Source organism: Callospermophilus lateralis, chromosome 5 (genome assembly GCF_048772815.1).
Source record: "Callospermophilus lateralis isolate mCalLat2 chromosome 5, mCalLat2.hap1, whole genome shotgun sequence".
NCBI classification, from domain to species: Eukaryota; Metazoa; Chordata; class Mammalia; order Rodentia; family Sciuridae; genus Callospermophilus; species Callospermophilus lateralis.
Window position 1 is genome coordinate 143,191,162 of NC_135309.1, and position 19,768 is coordinate 143,210,929.

Consider the following 19,768-nt stretch of genomic DNA (forward strand, 5'->3'; position numbering starts at 1 on the left):
ATAGGTTTGAGCAATGATAAAAAGATTTTTAAATGAATTTTTAAAAATATTGATAGATCTTTATTTTATTCATTTATTTATATGTGGTGCTGAGACTCGAACCCAGTGCCTTACACATGCTGAGCCCACAGCTTCAGCCCTGATAAAAAGATTTTGTCAACCTCATTTTCCGAAACTTTTTCGTTTGTTTCTAACAGAATGTCAAAAGCCCTTAAAGAGACTTATCTATTTCTCAAGTTAACAACAAACTCATTTTTAGTCAAGATTACATTAAAAAAAAAAAAAAAAACCTCAAAATTTATGTTTCACCTTTAGGGGCTGGGGATATAGCTCAATGATAGAACTTTTGACTAGCATTCATGAGGGCTTGAGTTTGACCCTCAGCACTGTAAAATAATAATAATAATAATAATAATAGGGCTGGGATTGTGGCTCAGTGGTAGAGTACTGGCCTAGCCGGCTTAAGGCACTGGGTTTGATGCTCAGCACCACATAAAAATTAAAAAAAAAAAGATACTCTGTCCACCTACAACTAAAAAATAAATATTTTTTTAAAAATTAAGTATTTTTTTAAAAAATAAAAATATTTATTTTTTAGTTGTAGTTGGACACAATACCTTTATTTTATTTATTCATTTTTTATGTAGTACTGAGGATCGAACCCAGGGCCTCGCAGGTGTTAGGCAAATGCTCTACTGCTGAGCCACAACCCCAGTCCCTAAAATATAAATATTAAAATAATAATAATAATAAATCCCAGATGAGTAAGATGGGCTCCACCTTCCAAGAAATTTAGTGTAGTGGGAAACACTGATAAATATTTGCAGTTAAGTTTCAAGTATCAGGTATTATGCTATAATTAAGCATTAGTCACATCAGTGACCTTGCTTTTTACCCAATTAATCTTTATGTGCTCCCCCTTCACAAATTCACTCTGGGTAAATATACAATGTAAGTGAAGCAAGTGTGGTGGCACACACCTGTCATCCCAGTGGCTGGGGAGGCTGAGACAGGGGGATCTCGAGTTTGAGGCTAGCTTGGGTGACTTAATGAAATCATGCCTCAAATTTTTAAAATGGGCTGGGGATATAGCTTGGTGATAGAGAATTTGCCTGGTATGGGTAAAGCCCTGGGTTTAATCCCCACGGAAAAATAAAATAATTAAACAAGTTGATCCCTCCGAGAGCTGGTAGATAAGAACTAAAGAGTTGATGACTATTCTCTCAACAAAAAGGACATAACCTACTTTGTTTCAGGAATGGCAGAAAGAGAAAAGTGACCCCTCCCTGTTCTTCAGCTGTGGGATCCTGTTAAACAGATTTTGTTTTTAATTTTTATTTTTGGTGGTGTAAGGGTCTGGCGAAGCGTCGGAGGAAGAGACCACCAAGAGACTGACTTTATGCAATAAGTAGGAGGGGGTTTATTGAGATTCCAGCATGCTGGGGCTCCGTGCCCACTCATGAAGGGAGAGCAGCCCACAGCCCAGAGCAGAGGTCAAGCAGTGCTTAAGTACACTTTTTGGGGAGGGCGGGGGCTTTGCATACATCAGAACAAATCATCATGAGGCGTGGGAAAATTGAACAACAACTCTGAGACATGATTTAGTACATTCATTGGCGGGAACAGATTGGGGGGGCGGTGATTGGTCACTCCTAAGCGGGGTACACATTCAAACTGATTGGTTTTAGGGCCTAAATGCCTAGGTGACAAGCTACACAGGGTCCCAGGTTATTCAACAACCAGAGAGTCAGTGGGAATATTTACCGGGCAGTTCGGGTATTGTCCTAACAGCTACAGGAATTTCAGGTTTTGGGGGTAGCAGAGGAACTTAACAATACCTTTTAACTTAACAATACCTTTTAATTCAGGCCTTGCAGCTTAGAAACTTTATAATGCCCGGTCTTTTACACTTTAACTTCAATTTCTTTTACCCTTACAGTGGTGCTGGGGATTGAACCCAGGGCTTTGTGAATATGAGACAACCACTCTACCAACTGAGCTATATCCCCAGCATTGTTTTTTTTTTTTTTTTGGTCATAGATGGACACACAATATCTTTGTTTATTAATTTATTTTTTATGTGGCTTGAACCCAGTGCCTCATACCTGCAAGGCAAGTGTTCTATCACTGAGCCACAACCCCAGCCCCCCAGCATTGTTTTTGTTTTTAACTTCTGGTCCTATCCTTGAACCAGAAATAATGGGTTTTAATAGAAATTCAAGCACATTTTCCTTCCTTCAAATCACCCTGCATTAAATGCTTACTTTACCCTGAACTTCACCATTCACTTGTGGTCATGTTGGTTTGTAATGTAATGATTATGGAAATGTTACCCTACCACAAGGTCCATACACTTGCAGAAAACTATAGCTAACAAATGCAGAAAGTTTTTAAGGAATGAAAGTCCAGCTCTTATGTCCCCACAAAGTCATGTTGGAACTTAATCACCAACACAATAGTATTAAGAAGCAGGACCTTTAGGAGGTGATTTAACCTTGAGGGAAGAGCCCCCATGAATGAAATTAGTGCCTTTATAAACAGATTGGAGGGAATTCCCTTGCCTATTGTCCTGAGAGGATGGAGAAAGCGGGTGCTCATCCTTGAAGCAGAGTAGCCCTCACCAGACAGAATCTGATGGTACCCTGATATGGAACTTACCAGCACTCAGAACGGTGAGAAGTAAGTTTCCATTATTTATAAGTTATTTTGAACAAAGTAAAATCTGTTCCCATCTTGCTCTTAAGGTTCCCCAGCAGAATATTTTTAGTTGCTCGTAGGGTGTAGTTCTAACCTCAGAAAAGTCTTACCCAGCCTACTGAAAAATTCCTGTCATGCTGAAGTCAAATAATACGCTACCTATTAATAAACTCTGATGGTAGCCCCTGGGATTTGAAATACCTTAACTTAATACACACAGTAGTTGTGTAATATTTTAAAAATATTTTTCCCTTAGTTGTTGATAGATCTTTATTTTATTTATATGTGGTGCTGAGAAACGAACCCAGTGCCTCACACATGCAAGGCAAGTGCGCTACCGCTGAGCCCCAGCCCCAGAAGGACATTCTTTCTCGCAATGCTGCCTTAATTTCTGGGAGAATTATAAATAGGAGCAAAGCTTACATAGAAAAAGTATGCCAGATCAAAGGCAGTCCTGTTTCTTCCCAGAAACTGACAGGCAGCAGCATACTCCCAGATGGGAGCAACATTTTATTCTGGCACATAGTTGAAGCCTAGCCATTTGCATTTCTTCCTTTTGGAGCCACTTGAAACAGCCTATTTGTGCATTTTACTCATTTTATCTAACAGGTGCCTAAATATAGGAGGAATTCAATAAATATTTGCACTTGAGTGAGTGAAATGGCATTGGATGAAAACCAGACAAGGCTATGATTAGTAAGCAAGCAAGATATATACATACATATATATTCAGGGACTAAAATGAAAGTGCTGTTTAGTGGCTACTTGCCAAATTTCAACTTTAGCAAATGGTCTGGTATCTTCAGACCTCCCTCTTCTTTCACAGGAAATAGAAAATTCCTTAGCCTCTGGCTATAACAAAAGGTATTTTGATTCTCCTATGAAGATGGTGAGGGATAAATTTGACGAAAGAAGCATTTAGATCATTCTTAATCTTGTGGTGCCATAATATAAGGATCTGCTAGAGAAAATTTCTGATGATTTATTTCTCTGTGTGTACATTGAGTGTAAACTGGTAGGGCAAGAGGGAAGGCAATTTTACAGTCTATCAAAAATAGCCTCAGAAGGGGCATGTGTGAGGTCCTGGGTTTGATCCTCAGCACCACATAAAAATAATTAAATAAAATAAAGGCATTGTGTCCAACTACAACTAAAAAGTAAGTCAAAAAAATAGTCTCCGAAACCCGTGTCCAAGCTTATTCACTATAGCATAACGGAAGAAGATTGGGAAAAACCTAAGTGTTTATCAATAGGTAATAATAATTTACAACAGCCATTCAATGGGATATTATGCAGCTGAGAAAATGAATGAAAAAGTTCTTTAGGTTGAAATTGTAAAGTTGGGTGGTTAAAGACAAATATTCTGAAATCAGACTGAGTTCAAGTCTGACCCACACCAATTACTGGATCTGTAATTTTTAAATTGATTGAAACTCAGTTTTTTCACCTCTAAAAATGAGGTTTGGGGACTGGGAGTGTAGCTCAGTAGTAGAGCATGTGCCTAGCATGCATGAGATTCTGAATTCAATTCCCAATACATATGTGCTATGCACCCAAACAAAGAAAAACAAAAAAGGAAAAAAAAAAAAAATAAGGGTTATGAGCATATTAATAGCATCTACCCTCATATGATTGTTGTGGGAATTAAAAGAGTTAAGTGTTCAGTGTTGGCGCTTGTGGTAGATAATTAGAGCAAGGTACAGAACAGTATGCGTAGTAGATAAGCTACCGTATGTGTAAAAAAAGAGAGCATTAAAAACTATGTATAATTATCTCTTAATATTTGCATAGAACATCTTCAGATAGTTACAAAAGAAACTACACACACACACACACACACACACACACACACAAATCCTATGACACCAGTTGCTTTCAGAAAGGGAAATTGGGTATTTCAAGAAAAGATAAAATGTTCTTAATGTACACACTTTTTTACCTTTGGATTCTGAACCATGAGAATTACTATTTAGCTTCAACAATAAATAAAATTTTAAAAACTTGTTTTTGGTTGTTGTTATCTCAGTGTAGCTTCCTTAGCCTGCTGAGGTGAATTTCACATTAACCATTTTATAGTGAAAACTTTAAATAATTTGAATTATTTCAGTGATACTAGGGATCAAACCCAGGGCCTTCTGCATGCTAGGCAAGTGTTTTACTGCTGGGCTGCAAAGCTAGCCCCGAACAATTTGAATATTAAAGACATGGTCCTTCAAGAATTTGCCATTTTCTGTCTGCCAGTCTTGGCATAGGTCTCTTATCATTTCCTCCAGCCTACTCCCAATATCAAGCCTCTGTGGATATGTTCCCAAAGATGGCCAGTAATAGGATAGACCTTTTCCGAATTCCTGGGCATCTAGAACTGTATGGTGCCTTGTACAAGCTTGGGATAACTGGAATTAAGTCCGTGTCTTTATCGTCTTCCTCAGAGTATGCTGGGAGATCCTCAAAGTCTGAGGCCCCTCCTGTGCTTCTGGATGCTTTTATTCTCTCCAGAAGAGTCCTCAGTGCTTTGAATATATTGTTGAATGGCAAAGTCTTCAGGACTTGCATGATCATGGGAGCCCCAGGGACAGGGAAACTGCACCCTCTACAGGACTATTTAAAAAGTGGTGAGAGGAAGGTATTCTCAGTCAACTGGGAAATTTTCTTAGCTCCATAGGGAAAACACTAAAGGAGTTGGCGCACATTCCTTTCTTGCTAGCACTCCGTCACCAGGCTTCCTCTGCTCAGCCACAATCACATAAAGTATGGAGTATTAACTGAGCTGAACTGTGGGCTCTAGGAGTGCACAAAGTCCCTGTGGGGGGTTAGGGGTACAGCCTCCCTGACCTGAGTCCCAGGGGCTTATCTCATCTGTCTCTGGAAAGTGCTCACTCAGGAAGTACAGACACTTCCTCCTGCCCCTATATAGCTCAATAGCTTGGTTTTTCCTTGGTGATGTAACTGAGTCCTTATCCCTTGGCAGTTTATGCATATCCTTTATTGGATGTGCCTTTTTCCTCTGCTGGGCACCTTAGTTTTCTCTCCTTATTACCTTCCATATACTTGAGGGCCATGGAAAACTTGGGAGACACAGAAGCAAGCACCAGGTAAAGCCATGCCACCATTTCAAGTACTTTGGCTGGGGGCTTGGACTAGGATCAGCAGGGCTTCCACATTCCTAAACTTCCATACAGGGGTGTAAGACTCAGGCCCACTCTTCTTGCAGTTTCCCACAAATTATAGGGAAACTGTAAGGCAGGTAGGTGATTAAGTGTTTGGACACTCTCTGGTCCTTACTCTGTCCTCTCTGTTCAGAGCTAGTTCTCTCCCTAGCTCACAGCCCTCAGTATCTGGGGTGTGCATGTGCCGGGAGGAAGAATTAAAGTGTCACAGGAAAGTGGGGAACTGAAACTCCAAAACTCAGTTCTTGTGCTCGCACAAAAGAAAATTTAAAGTCAGGCACCAAAAGCAAGCACCAGAGAGAGGCGGGGAGGGGGTGGTGGTGCGCGCGCGCATGAGCCATCTCTGATCAGATGTTGTCTCCAAATTTATTACTGTGTGATGTTTACCGGAAGAATTGGGGAATCATCATCTATACCCTTTGCTGATCAGTTGTTGGACTCCTTCTTCATGTAGGGCAGTGTAGTTTTGTTTTTTAGTTGTCAATCCATTATTTAAACGTGGTGCTAAGGATCGAACCCAAGGCCTCACACATGCCAGGCAAGTGGTCTACCACTGAACCACAACTCCAGCACACAAACGTGGCAGGCAAGTGGTCTACCAGCCCCTTATTTATTATTATTTTTTTAATTTTGAGACTGGTATCCCTAAATTGTCAAGGTTGGCCTTAAATTTATGATCCACCTGCCTCAGCCTCCCAGATAGCTGGGATGACAGGCATATACCACCTTACCTGACTTTCTTAAAAAAAGAAATTATTAAGTATAATTTATTATTAGAAGAACTGATCTCTAGCTTTTAACTTTTGCCACTTAACAGTAAATCTTAATAAAATAAAGTCAGGTGCAGTGATGCATGCCTATAATCCCAATGACTGAGGAAGCTGAGACAGGAGGATCTCAAGTTCAAAATCAGCCTCAACAACTCAGTGAAGCCCTAAACAAGTTAGGGAGAAATTGTCTCAAAATATACCAATAAATAAATAAAACAAAAAATAAAAACTCCAAACAGAAGAAGCCCCAAACTGGAAGCATTTTGGGGAAAAAAAATGGTGTGTGTATGCATATAAATGCACACATATTAAAACAAAGAGAATACACATGCGTTTACTTTTTTCATTGAATGTACTAGTTTTTTCAACTTTTCTTGACCTAACACTCCTGAGTAACAAGGAAAGGGTTTTAAGGATGGGACTTTCCCCTTTAGAATCACTGGTCTATAATATCATTTAATTGGTTGGGCTGTATTTCACTGAACTCCTTAACAGATTTTTCAACTGTTTACGAGTCTTATGCTGATAATATATCAGTAAATATACTAGAATTTATAAATTTATACATGTATCTGGGGTTTTTTTTTTTTGGTACCAGGGATCAAACCTGGGGGCGCTTGACCACTGAGCCATAACCCCAGCCCTTTTCATTTATGTTTTAGACAGGGTCTTGCTAAGTTGCTCAGGGCCTCATTAAACTGAAGAGACTGGCTTTGAACTCTGGATCCTCCTGCCTCAGCCTACCAAGTTGCTGGGATTGCAGGCATGCACCACTGTATCTGGCTCTATATGTATTTTTTTTTTAAAGTTAATTTATGTTAACTCTGCTTGTGCTCCTTGATTTTTGAGATCTTGGTATTCCTCAGACCTTAATATTTTCAATATTACCTTTAAAAAAAACCCTTATACTTATTTGATTACTAGTAAGGTTAAAAAACCGACTTCATATAGTTATCAGCCACTTATATTTTGAGAATATGTATCTTTTGAGAATTGTTTGATTGTGTAATTGTACATTTACCCTTTTAAAGAAAACTGATATTATAGTATTACCAAAATGTTCCATGTTCATTTCCAAATAATAGGAATTAGTTCAAAAAAGTCATGAAGAATCTCATAACCCAGGGATAGCCAGTGTTATTTTTTTCCCCCAGACATGAAGACAAGCAGGCTGCTCTAATGTTACTGAGTTTATTGAGATGAGTGGTTTTGGTCTCACCTCTGAAATAAAAGATTCCCTCTTAAGGTTCTAACTTGCTTCTATTTCAACCCTCCCTTCCCCACATTTGTCTTGAATTTACTGTGAAGGAAGTATATCATTCTTTCTCTGTGGTGGTTTCTCTCATTAAATTTGGAACATTAAGTATCCTCATGCATAACAAGCATCTGATCCCTTGACTGAAGAATTTTAGAACTAAGAATAACTTTAGCAATTATGCCCAAGAGATTTGGCTACATACTAAAATTTAAAGTATTTAATTTCTGACTTTTGACCAAAGATCAAAATGCAGAACATTAATAGAATCCTCTCCTTTTCCCTAACCTTATTTAACCACTGACCTTGGAAAGAGATATAGCTTTGTAGGTTCTTTAGAATGAACAGAGAAAAAAGGCTGATGGGTAGGTAGTACTTTCGAGCAGATCAAAACTGGAATATCTGAAATCTACTTGAATACTTAATAAGCATTACTACCCTATATAGAAAAAAGGCTTTGTTAAAAGACATTTATAAGAGGTACCTAGTGTTAAAAGCTCAGGTTTTAAAGTCAACAGAATTCCCCAATTATGAAGCATTTTGATGATGTGAATCATTTGGATGATCCTTTATTATACCAATATTAAGTTACATAGCCTTAAACCTCAGCTTGCTTATATATAATGAATACTTATCATAGCAATACTATGAGTATGAAATAATATATGCTGTTGAGCCATGATGCAGCTGTCTGAAGGCCTTTGAAACATTTTTTTTTGAGACAAGGTCTTGGTAAATTGTCAATGCTGGAGTTGAACCTGTGATCCTCCTGCTTCAGCCTCCCAAAAGACTGGGTTTACAGGCCTGCACCACTAAGCCTGCCTTAAAGGCTTCTAAAAGTAGCAGTAATCAGACTTAGAAGGAATATACAAGGGCTGTACGATGATTAGTACAGACTGGAGTTTGAATAAAAACAGGATTTGAAAATAATTTGAATTCAAATAAACAGGATTTGAAAATAATTTGAATATAAAGCTTGGAAGAGAAATGAGATAGGTTATAAATCCCACGTACAAGTAGAAAAAACACCGTACCAGAAGAACGAAGTACCACTTAGAAACAGAAAGGGCAGGAAAAATAACACACACACACACACCCAGAAAATTCAGTGCCAAGACAAGTGTTAAGGTAATAGCAAAACCAGCACCAATTGTCCCAAAATTTTATGTATCTTAGCTGTCATGAAACCATTTGGTTATGGGGTGGGGGTTAAACCCAGGGTAATTCAACCATCACACTACATCCCCACCCTTTTTATGAGAGGGGGCTCAGGGGCAGAACCTTCACCTAGGATATTTGAGGCCCTGGGCTTGATTCCCTACAGGGGGGAAAAAGGGAGGGAAACAAATTCACTTAGTCATTCTCTCTTGAGCATCTCTTACACTTAATGCTCAGAATGGAACACCATATTCCAGATCTGATGTGACCAATGCCAAGTGTAGAAGGACTTTATTATGTACATCCATCATTTTGATGTTATTCAGACACGGAAACTTTTCCTGTTAAGAGTTCCAATGCTAGCTCACTAATTTGGCGGATACTGGCAATAGAAGTTTTAACTACCCTACGACCCCTCAGAACATATATTACCAAAAGTCAGGTCTTTGTTTACATTATAAGTCAAAGATTGTACTAGGAGCCTGTGCATGTTAAGCACATGCTCTACCGCTAAGCTATAGCCCTAGCCCTTTCAAAATTTTTCAGACAGGGTTTTGTTATATCACCCAGGCTTGTACTCGAACTTGAGATCCTCCTGCCTCAGCCTCCAGAATAGCTAGGGTTAGGGCTGAGGATATAGTTCAGTTGGGAGAGTGCTCACCTTACAAAAACAAGGCCCTGGGTTCAATCTCCAACACACACACACATAAACAAAAAAAAAAAAAAAAAAAAAAAATTGACATCCAATTCATGTCTTCATACATGTACTTTGGATAATGATGTCCATCACATTCCATCAACATAAAGAACATTTTTATTTGGAAACATCCTATATTTTACAAGGCTTATTTTTATTCAAGTGAAATATGTTGCTTCCTAACCCCCCTTTTAAAAAATTCATCCATTTTAAAAGTAATTAGTAGGTTTTGGGATCAAATTAATCATCTATACTTCTGATCAATAGGAGATTGCTGCTTTTTTAGAAAGCATTTCATAAAGGCCAGTTACTATAATGACTAAAGTTACTGTTATGAAGAATGTTTACTAAAGCAAGAACCACGGGCCACTTGTATGAGAATCACATCAATTAAAGAAAAAGTCTGGGGCTGGGGTTGTAGCTCAGTGGTAAAGTGCTTGCCTAGCATGTGTGAGGAACTGGGTTCGATCCTCAGCACCACTTAAAACTAAATAAAGGAAGCATACATTTGTGATAATGTGTGCAGGAATCATCTGTGAAAGAATATGAAAGAATACAAAGAGTCAATACTGACTGCTCCTGGAAAAATGACAACTAAAGGTAAGGTGAGGTAGAATACTTACACCATATACCACTTTACATCTTTTTGACTTTTATATCATGTGTATGTGCTATCCAAATAGATATTAAAAGTTATCTTATTGACTTTTTTTTTTTTTGGCAGTACTAGGGATTGAGTTGCTGAGGCTGGCCATAAACTTGCCATCCTACTGCCTCAGCATTTGACTTGTTGGGATTACAGGCTATAGGCATGTACTACCATTCCTAACAGAAACCCATCTTAAAATGAAGACTCTCAGACTTACTCTGGCCTTCTTCAGTAACAATCTGTAATTAGGGCTGAGAAATCTTAATCTTAAAAATGTTCTGCAGGTGACTCTCATGAAAAACTTTGAGATGACTACTATGAACATTATCTTTATATGACACTAAAATCTTTGCTTTTTATTGGGAAAAAATTTTTAAATTTAAAAAAATTTAAAAATTTCATAACAAAAGGTTTTTTATTTTTTTTAAGTACGCAGGAAGATAATGATTTTATACTGTTGACTTAAGAAAAAACCGGATTCTTTGCTAATTTGTTTATGTAATTTTGCATTTTAATTCTAGATTACTGAGAGAAATAGAAACAGGGGCTGGGGATATAGCTCAGTCGGTAGAGTGCTTGCCTCGCATGCACAAGGCCCTGAGTTCAATCCCCAGTACCACCCCCGCCCCCCCAAAAAAGACAAAAAACACCCAAAGAAACAGAAACATAATAGTGCTTAAGACAAAGAAAATAATCTAATTTGGAATGCATTATATCATTAGGGCATGGTGAGAAAGAATAAATTTATTTGGTTTACCATTAAATTATTTTAAAATAAGATGCAGTAATAACAGGGAAAGCCAGTCTGAGATGCAGAGAATAACTGGTAAATAAACCAGCTGACGAAACAACTAGCTCAAGCATGCATTAAGGTGAAAATCAATGCTTCTTTATACTACAGAGTAAATTATTCTTTCATACAAGATGGTTACTACGGGTTTAGCCATAGTTACTACAACAATTAAGCTGTGCCAAAAAAAAAAAAAAAATCAATACACAAGTAATTTAGCAAAAAAATGTAAATGGGCCAATTGTATTTCTGGATCAAGGCACCCAAACCAAAGGCAAAATTTTGAAACATGGGTTGAAAACATTTTTTGAACATAACTGCAATAGTGGGGCCAGTCTGACAAAATGTTGTTGACCATAAATTTTGAAATTTGGGTCTTAATTTCAACTGTCACTTAATACTGAAGATGTATGATCTTTTATTCTGGGCTTCAGTTTCCTCATGTGGAAAATAAGTAGTATGGTACTTTCACTTACCATGAATAGGTTTATTGATTTATATTTTGGTGCTGGAGACTGAAGCCAGGGCATCAAGCATGCTATGCAAGCACTCTTAACAATGAGACTTTGTTATGAATAGTTTTACATGGAAAAAAAGAGAAAAAAGCTAATACGGTGTTTGTCATCAGTGAAAAAAAAAAAATTCCTTCCCTTAAGAGAACTGTAAGGAAAAAAATTCTAAAATTATAGTGGAAGACTACTAGGGTAGACTTGGGGGGTGGGGGAGAGAAAAGAAAAGGGAGGAAAAAAGGAAGAAAAAAAGAGGCTTGACAAAGTCATACAGATAGTTTGTGACATATCTGGGAGAGAAGCCTATTTATTTCCCCAGTTGTGTCTCTGGTGATGTAAAAGTCTGGGGGAAAATCATGAGCCTAGAATTAAAATGAACCAATACAGTACAGAACTATAAAAGTTTCTGGTAATTATGCACTAAGGTAGCACTTACGTTAGGAATAACGATATGTAGTACCCAAGAAATTTGAATATAATTTTACTGAAGCATAAGTCATTTAAAAGCAAAAGAAGTTTATGATATAAATTCTAACATATAATACAGTTAAGTCATTATATGAATTTAAGTTTTTATTTATGTATTTCACTGTAGTGCTGTGACAACAAAATGACATCTGTGTACCAGAGCATACATACATCAACAGTAAGATGTAACTTTTCATTACACCACTGCTAGAATATTTAGTTATTTGTAGAAGACATTAGCATGTAAGATGGCCACACCAAATAATTTTCTGGTTTTTTTTTTTCCTTAGATAGTCTTAATTTTTTAAATCAGTAATACTTTATCAACCTCACTGTTAATAGAACTGTAAATTATCTGGGTGATGGGGTGTGTGTGTGTGGGAATCATTCAACTGTGTTATACTGTAATAGTTGCTAGAGTAATCTCACACACACCGAAAAGAAACTGTCACCATAATTAAGGGCTAGTTGTTAGTTGCACAATGATAAACTTTTTCTGAAAATAATAGCCCACTTATATGTGAAAAATGCTCTTTCCACTTATACAGAAGAAAAAAATATTCAGAAAGTTATTTTCTGGCCTTGCTATGTCAAAAAGTCAACTGTACAAAGATCTACGTGTTAAACCTAAAATTATAATTTTAAAAGTCTATTAAAAACAAAAGCGTCATGCATTTTTATTATCAGTTATGCAGAGGCTTTAAAACTGTTGCAAGACCATATAGTATATATTAGCTTTTATACTGCTAATGCACAACTAACAGCAAACTTGATTAGATTAACAGAAATCTGTCTTAATTACACCTTTATATATCACACTAGAGACAAATGCCACAAGATCTGCAGAAACATTTTGTTCTGAGCACTTGAATGGCAGGATAACTTTTTGTGTTGTAATCCTTCACATACAGTAACAAAAGGAAAAAAATCCTGCAGTCTCACGTTACAAAAAAACGTACTGCTGTAAAATATTAAGGGGTAAAGGATATCATCTATAACACAAAGCAACTTAACAACTAATGTCAAAAAGCAAACAAAACTTCTAAATAAAAATATCCAAATACACAGAGCAACTAAAGCACAAATCCTGCATTAAATACAGTAAAGATTTAATAAGACAATGCACTAGTTAATAAGACACAAAAATAGGGGGCGATAGGGCAATCAGGAAATAAAACCAAAATAATGGAGAAAAAAACCCAGAACCTCTGTTTTTCCTTAGTTGGAACACAATTTTTCTGGTGTCTTTCCATTCATATAATACCTAACACTGTACATTGTTTTTAATGCCATAGAAAAACTTGGTTCTTCCATGAAATTCTTAAATTCTTGATAAAATTTTCAAAGTAGACATTATTATGAATGAAAAAGAGCCAACAAACCGGCACCTGTTGTTTTTAACACTGAAGATTTGCAGAAACTTTTTAAAAGTTATCATAATCTTTTTTGTCTTTCTTCCCCTCAGCTTCAAATCCATCAACTCCATCACTATCCCTTCTTCGTTTCCTGTTGTTGTGGATGTTAAAACGTTGGCTCATTTGGGGTAATGGATCCATGCCTAGAACTTTATGTATCTGGCGGAATGCAAGGAGTCTCAATGCAAACTGTAACAAGAGACAGAATTTAGAATTAATTTTTAAAACCAACATATTCTTATGTTTATTCCCTCCATTTAACAACTTTAAAAAAGCAGGTTTAATGAAATACACATGCTGAATTAATTAGTTTCATAACTCATCATCAGAACTGACATCTATACTCTCTGATGTTTTTTTATCCCCCAGGATTTTGTATGTGCATGTTGCTTTCTGAAACATTAAGTTAAAAAACAAATTACCAGCCAGGTACAGTGGCCCATGCCTATAATTCCAGTGGCTTGGGAGGCTGAGGCAGAAGGATTGCAATTTCAAAGCCAGCCTCAGTAACTTAGCCGAGATCCTGTCTCTAAATAAAAAAAATATATAAAAAAGGACCGGGAATAGCTCAGTGATCAGGTGCCCTTGGGTTCAATCCCAGGTGCCAAATAAAGAATAAAAAAGTACTGAGGTACACCTCAAGCCCCCAATCCCTTCTAAAATTTTGAGACAGGGTCTAACCCCAAGCTAACCTCAAACTTTAAATCCCACTTCCTCAGCCTTCTGAGTAGCGGGGAGTACAGGGATGTGAAACCACAGCCAGTTAAAAAATAAACTGTTAATAAATTTAGTGATATATTCACTGGGAAAAAACATCCTGAAATAAAAGGTCTCTTTCTCAATGAGCAAACTGTTCTTTTGTTCATATCTACCTATTTTACTACTTTTTCTTTGGATACCCATGAGCACAGGCTCAAGGCACGTGTTGTACACACATATACGGCTTTACAAAAGTGAAGCATACTTCAATTTCTTTCCCATTTAGCCATTCATTCATATGCTTGCTCCTTTTAGATATCTAAGTAAGCACTTACTATGCCAGAATATAAATAACATTTCTGCTTTCACGAAGCTTACTATTTAGTGAAGATACATGAAAACAAACTAAAACATAAATTAACTATAAATTATGATACATCAAAAAATATACAGGACATATAAAACAAAAAAATGCAGGTTAACCGCTTTCATATAATGGTTGGTGACAGCCTTCCTAAACATATGGTATAAAGTACAACTTTGGAACTGCAGTTATACTCAAAAGTTATTGGTTTTTTGGATTAAATTCAGGAGCACGTTAGTATTGAGTTACATTCCTAGCCTTTTCATTTTTTATTTTGACAGGGCCTTGCTAATTTTATCAGCCTTGCCCTTGAACTTGTGGTCCTCCTGCCTTGAGTCTTCTGAGTAGTGGGATTTCAGGTATATGACACCATACGTGGTTTACTGGATATTTTGGTATCTGGTAGTTACCGTTTGTGTTTTGTAAGATCAGGCAAACTTCATATTGAACCATGCCAACTAGTCTTTTGCATTGTCCCTCTACCATTGCACCCCACCCCCACCTGCCTCTTACATGGAGTATGTATGATACTTCCCATTTAGTGCTTGTACATGATGTGGAGTTATACTGGTCATGCCTATAATTCCAGTGGCTTGGGAGGCTGAGGCAGGAGGATACATATATGAACATAGGAAAATTGTGTCCAATTCATTCTACTGTCCTTCCTATTCCCATCCCCCTCCTTTCCCTTCATCCCCTTTTTTACTTTATACATTTTTAATTTGTTTTAATTAGTTATAGATGACAGCAGAATGTTTTTATGCACTTTGATACACATAAATGGGGTATATTTCCTCATTTTTCTGATTGTACATTTTGTAGAATCACACTAGTCATAAAGGCATGTATGTACATAAGGTCACAATGTCTGTTTCAATCTGTTATCCTTCCTATCCCCATATCCCCTCGACTCCCCTCTACCTAATCTAAACTAACTCTGTTGTTCCCTAATGCCCCATCCTTATTGTGAATTAGCACCCGCATATCAGAGGAAGCATTCGGCCTTTGCATTTTGGGAATTGGCTTATTTCACTTAGTATGATATTCTTCAGCTCCATTTATCAGCAAAAGCTACAATCTCATTCTTCTTTATGGCTGAGTAATATTCCATTGTGTATGTATCCCACATTTTATTTATCCATTCATCTGTTGAAGAATACCTCGGTTGGTTCCATAGCTTAGCTATTGTGAACTGAGCTGCTAAAACATTAATGTGGCTGCATCACTATACTGTGCTGATTTTAAGTCCTTTGGGTGTATGCTTGCTTATGTTTATTCACTATAAGATATCTTAAAGATATTCTGTTAGGGCTGGGGCTGTGGCTCAGTGGTAGAGCACTCATCTCGCATGTGTGAGGCCCTAAATTCGATCCTCAGCATCACATAAATAAAAATAAAGTTATGTGTCCACCCACAACTAAAAAGATATTTAAAAAAAAAGTTCTGTTACTGTAGCTGGTTTTCAATGAGTTGAAACAATCCCCTAACAACAGATAATCCCCAAATGATCTCTTAGAACACACACATACAAATTCTACTTTCTAGTAACACAGTGGAAAAGGCTAAACTACAAAACCTAAATAATTCTGGGTAATTCATAACATGTTATTGAATAATCATTAAGCACCAACCCATTATGCAAACCAACTTTCTGTCACTGTGAAAACATAATTACCAAGAATATAAAAACACTGCATGACACTGATATCCCCATGGTTTAAAAAAAAAAAAAATCCTTGTTAGTTCATGAATAAAAAAGATTCTCACTATATGACTATGTCTATAGTGAATAGTGGTGTCTTTGGCACCAATGGCAAGATTTCATGAAATCTTGAAAGTTGGGCTGGGGTACAGGTCATTGGTAGTGGGTGTGCTTAGCATACACAACACCCTGGCTTCAATCCCCAGCACCACAAACTGAACTATAGTTCACACATCATAAGGTTAACCCCCGCTTCCTTTTCTAGTATCAAAGGGGATCAAACCCAGGGTCTTGCACATGGTACTGTTGAGCTATATCCCCAAACCCAAGACTCACACTTTCAAAGAGTAGAATTCAGTCATTTTTAGTAATACTTATGAAGTTGTTAAATTGTCTCCATTAATTCCCAAACCTTTATCACTCTTAAAAAGAAACTCTATACCCAACAAGTTACTCTTTAAGCCTTCTACTTTAAGACCCTCACAGCTAAACTATATTTTTCTGTATCTTACAGATTTGCCTATTTAAAATAATTTGCATAAAATGTTTGTGTGTGTGTGTGTGTGTGTGTGTGTGTGTGTGTGTGTTTGGTTCCATTCACTTAGCATTAAGATTTTCAAGATTAATTTTAATGACTGAATAATATCCTACTATATGAATATACTACATTTATCAATCCATTCATCAATTGATGGACATTTAGGTTGTTTCCACTTCTTGGCAATTATGTATAATGCTACTATGAACATTTGTGAACAAGTTTTCATATGGACTTTTTTCTTCTGATGTGGAGAGGTGATCTAAATTATGGCCTATCTAACTTTTGTGGCTGCATTTGTGCTGGGAGCTGCCTGTGTGAAGGTGTGGGTCAAGATGCCCAGTTGCTGTGGTAACGCTGGGGGAGGTGGGCTATGTGAGAAGGCATGTGGCTCTATTAGCGGAGGCCTTGAGTTCAGCACCTTCTCCCAGGGATACTGAATTCTGAGCAAAACAAGATGACCCTAATGTCTTGCCAATCCTGCATCCTTCAGATTGCCTGCTTTACTGAAACTTTCCCACAAATAAAACCTTTGATGAAACCTGTATAATAAAACTTGCTTGGCTAGTTCCGGAGTCAGTCAAGCCTCACCAGGACTTGGCTACACACCTGGCTCCAGTTTTTTCTTCCTATGTGTGTCTGTTTGTCTTTTCTTTATCCACTATGTCTGGTATCACCTTAATTAATGGCTGCGGCTGACAGAAAGAGAGGGTCACAGCATTCTGATTTCATGAGTTTATTAACAGGAATCAAAGAATTGATGAAGCACAGGATAATTTATGTATAACTTATTAAGGGACCGTTAACTTATTTTTCAAAATGGCATACAAGAAGGTGAATGTTTTTGGAAGGAAAAGAGGAATGGTCCTAAAAAGGGACAAAGGAAGGAAAGAGAAACATAAAACATGGACATGAAGAAACAAGCTGAAAATTGGTTCAATATAGAGACTATTCAGATTTCACTATTTATATATGTACATCCCTCTTCAATTTTATTATATATGTAGCTGTACATTATTAACCACCATCACAATCAAGATATTCAACTGTATCATGAGCACAAGATTCCCTTTAAAGCTACAATGTTCTCTTTTCCTAGCCCTAACTTTCAGGATTCACTAATCTCTTCTTAACTGCAATTTCAAGGATGTTTAATAAACTGAATTATGGACTCTGTAACTCCATCACTTTTAATAAGAACATTTCTAACTACCTCCTAAAATTAGACAATTTTCTTCAAGGCTGCTTTAAAAAAAAAAGTACTTTTTAAAATTGTCAATTCTAGTTGGTCATAGTGGCACAAGCTTTTAATCCCAACAATCTGGGATAGGCTAAGGCAAGATGATTGTAAATTTGAGGACCATGTGGGCAACTCAAAGAGACTCTGTCACAAAATAAAAATGGCTGAGTACATGGCTCAGTGGTACTGTGCCCCTCGGTTCAATTCCTAGTACAGTGAGGAGTGAGCGGGTGGCTTGCAGAGTGAGTTTTCAAATGCCTGCTCCTAACCCCAAATTTCTTTTCACTTAAATTCACAATTAATTCTTTTGAAAATTAAATCAAGGAAATCAAAACTAGTTTAATACTGTAGAATTGGTTCTATTTTAAGTCTATAAAATATCCCTAATGTTCTAATACTACTGCCTCCCACCCAGTATACTTTCCAGTGTAACATTTACTTATGCCTGACATCTTTGAAATTCCAAATTACCCTTGCCAGTAGAGGCAATAAATCTTAAGTTTAACAACTCTCATCTACCATAGAATGGATTACTGTTGTTCACAGCTAATGTTTCCCCCCCACTACGCAGTACATTTCTGGGATCATAAAAATTATGGCTAGCTATAATAATTTTAGATTGATAACTGATGATGACACTAACATTTAAGATCTTTCAATATACCTAGTAGTATACTATAATTACATATATTAACCAATTTAATTTTCCCAATGATCCTGTTTGAGCTAGAAACTGCTTTCCTCCCATTTTATAAACAAGATGGCAGAGTTGGTATTCAAGCCCAGGTAGTCTGACCCCGGAGTCCACACTTTCACTTATTATATTGTGCACTGTTAGGAAAGGCTAAATTATATCAATAACGTCTAAAACCAGATACCCTACAACTTCCATGTAATGAGAAAACATGATTTTCTGCTTATCTTGATATATATATACATATATATACACACTAATACTCTGATTAAACGAAACATCGAAAATACTGTGTTTATAGTACATAATGTTCTTAATTGAAAATTCTAGTAGCAAAATCTAATTTAAGGTAAGTCTTTTTTAAAGGTTTACTTAATAAAGAAGCAAAATATTATACAGTGACTTCATCTAAAAAACAATTATGAAAAAATAAAACTTTAAAGACAGTAACCCAACAAAGCTTTGGGATTAGAAATTCTAGTACCTGTGCACTGGATGTAATATCTTCCCGCTGCTGGTCAGTCATTGTTGCCAAGGTATCAAAGGGATCCTTTTCACAAGGATCCAAAAGTCCAGGGCTACCTACAATCATTACAACAAGGAGACAAACGTATTAGCAATACCCATCTGTAAGAGAAGAACTTTTATTTAACTATCATACAATTTTACTTCATTAAGAACAAAATGAAATATACCTTTAAGAATAATCCCTGAAGAAATGCATTCAAACACTCTTCTCAGAGCATCCCCAGGGCTCTGAGGACTGGAAGCACTACTAATTGCTTTCTCTACTAATAACTCCATCGCCTAAAAACAAAAACAAGAATATGTTTAATAACATACAGATAAAAGAAATTATTCTTTTTTCCCCGTTTTTGGTAGTACTGAGGCTTGAACCCAGGGCTGCTCTATCACTATGCTACATCTCCACCCCTTCAATTCTTTTTTTTTTTTTT

At 36.8% G+C, this 19,768-nt stretch overlaps 1 protein-coding gene across 3 annotated transcripts in view; it reads right to left on the bottom strand.

The window, feature by feature from the left end:
* Positions 1-11,911: 11,911 nt before the first annotated feature.
* Zfr (zinc finger RNA binding protein) overlaps positions 11,912-19,768 on the bottom strand; it is a 75,355-nt gene continuing 67,498 nt past the window's right edge. For all 3 annotated transcript variants that reach the window (XM_076857346.1, XM_076857345.1, XM_076857347.1), the window contains 3 exons: positions 19,508-19,619; positions 19,297-19,394; positions 11,912-13,764 (listed from right to left, as the gene is read on the bottom strand). In XM_076857346.1, the coding sequence (XP_076713461.1) occupies positions 13,585-13,764; positions 19,297-19,394; positions 19,508-19,619 (390 nt within the window). In that variant the 3' untranslated portion in view covers positions 11,912-13,584. The remainder of the gene's footprint in view (positions 13,765-19,296; positions 19,395-19,507; positions 19,620-19,768) is intronic.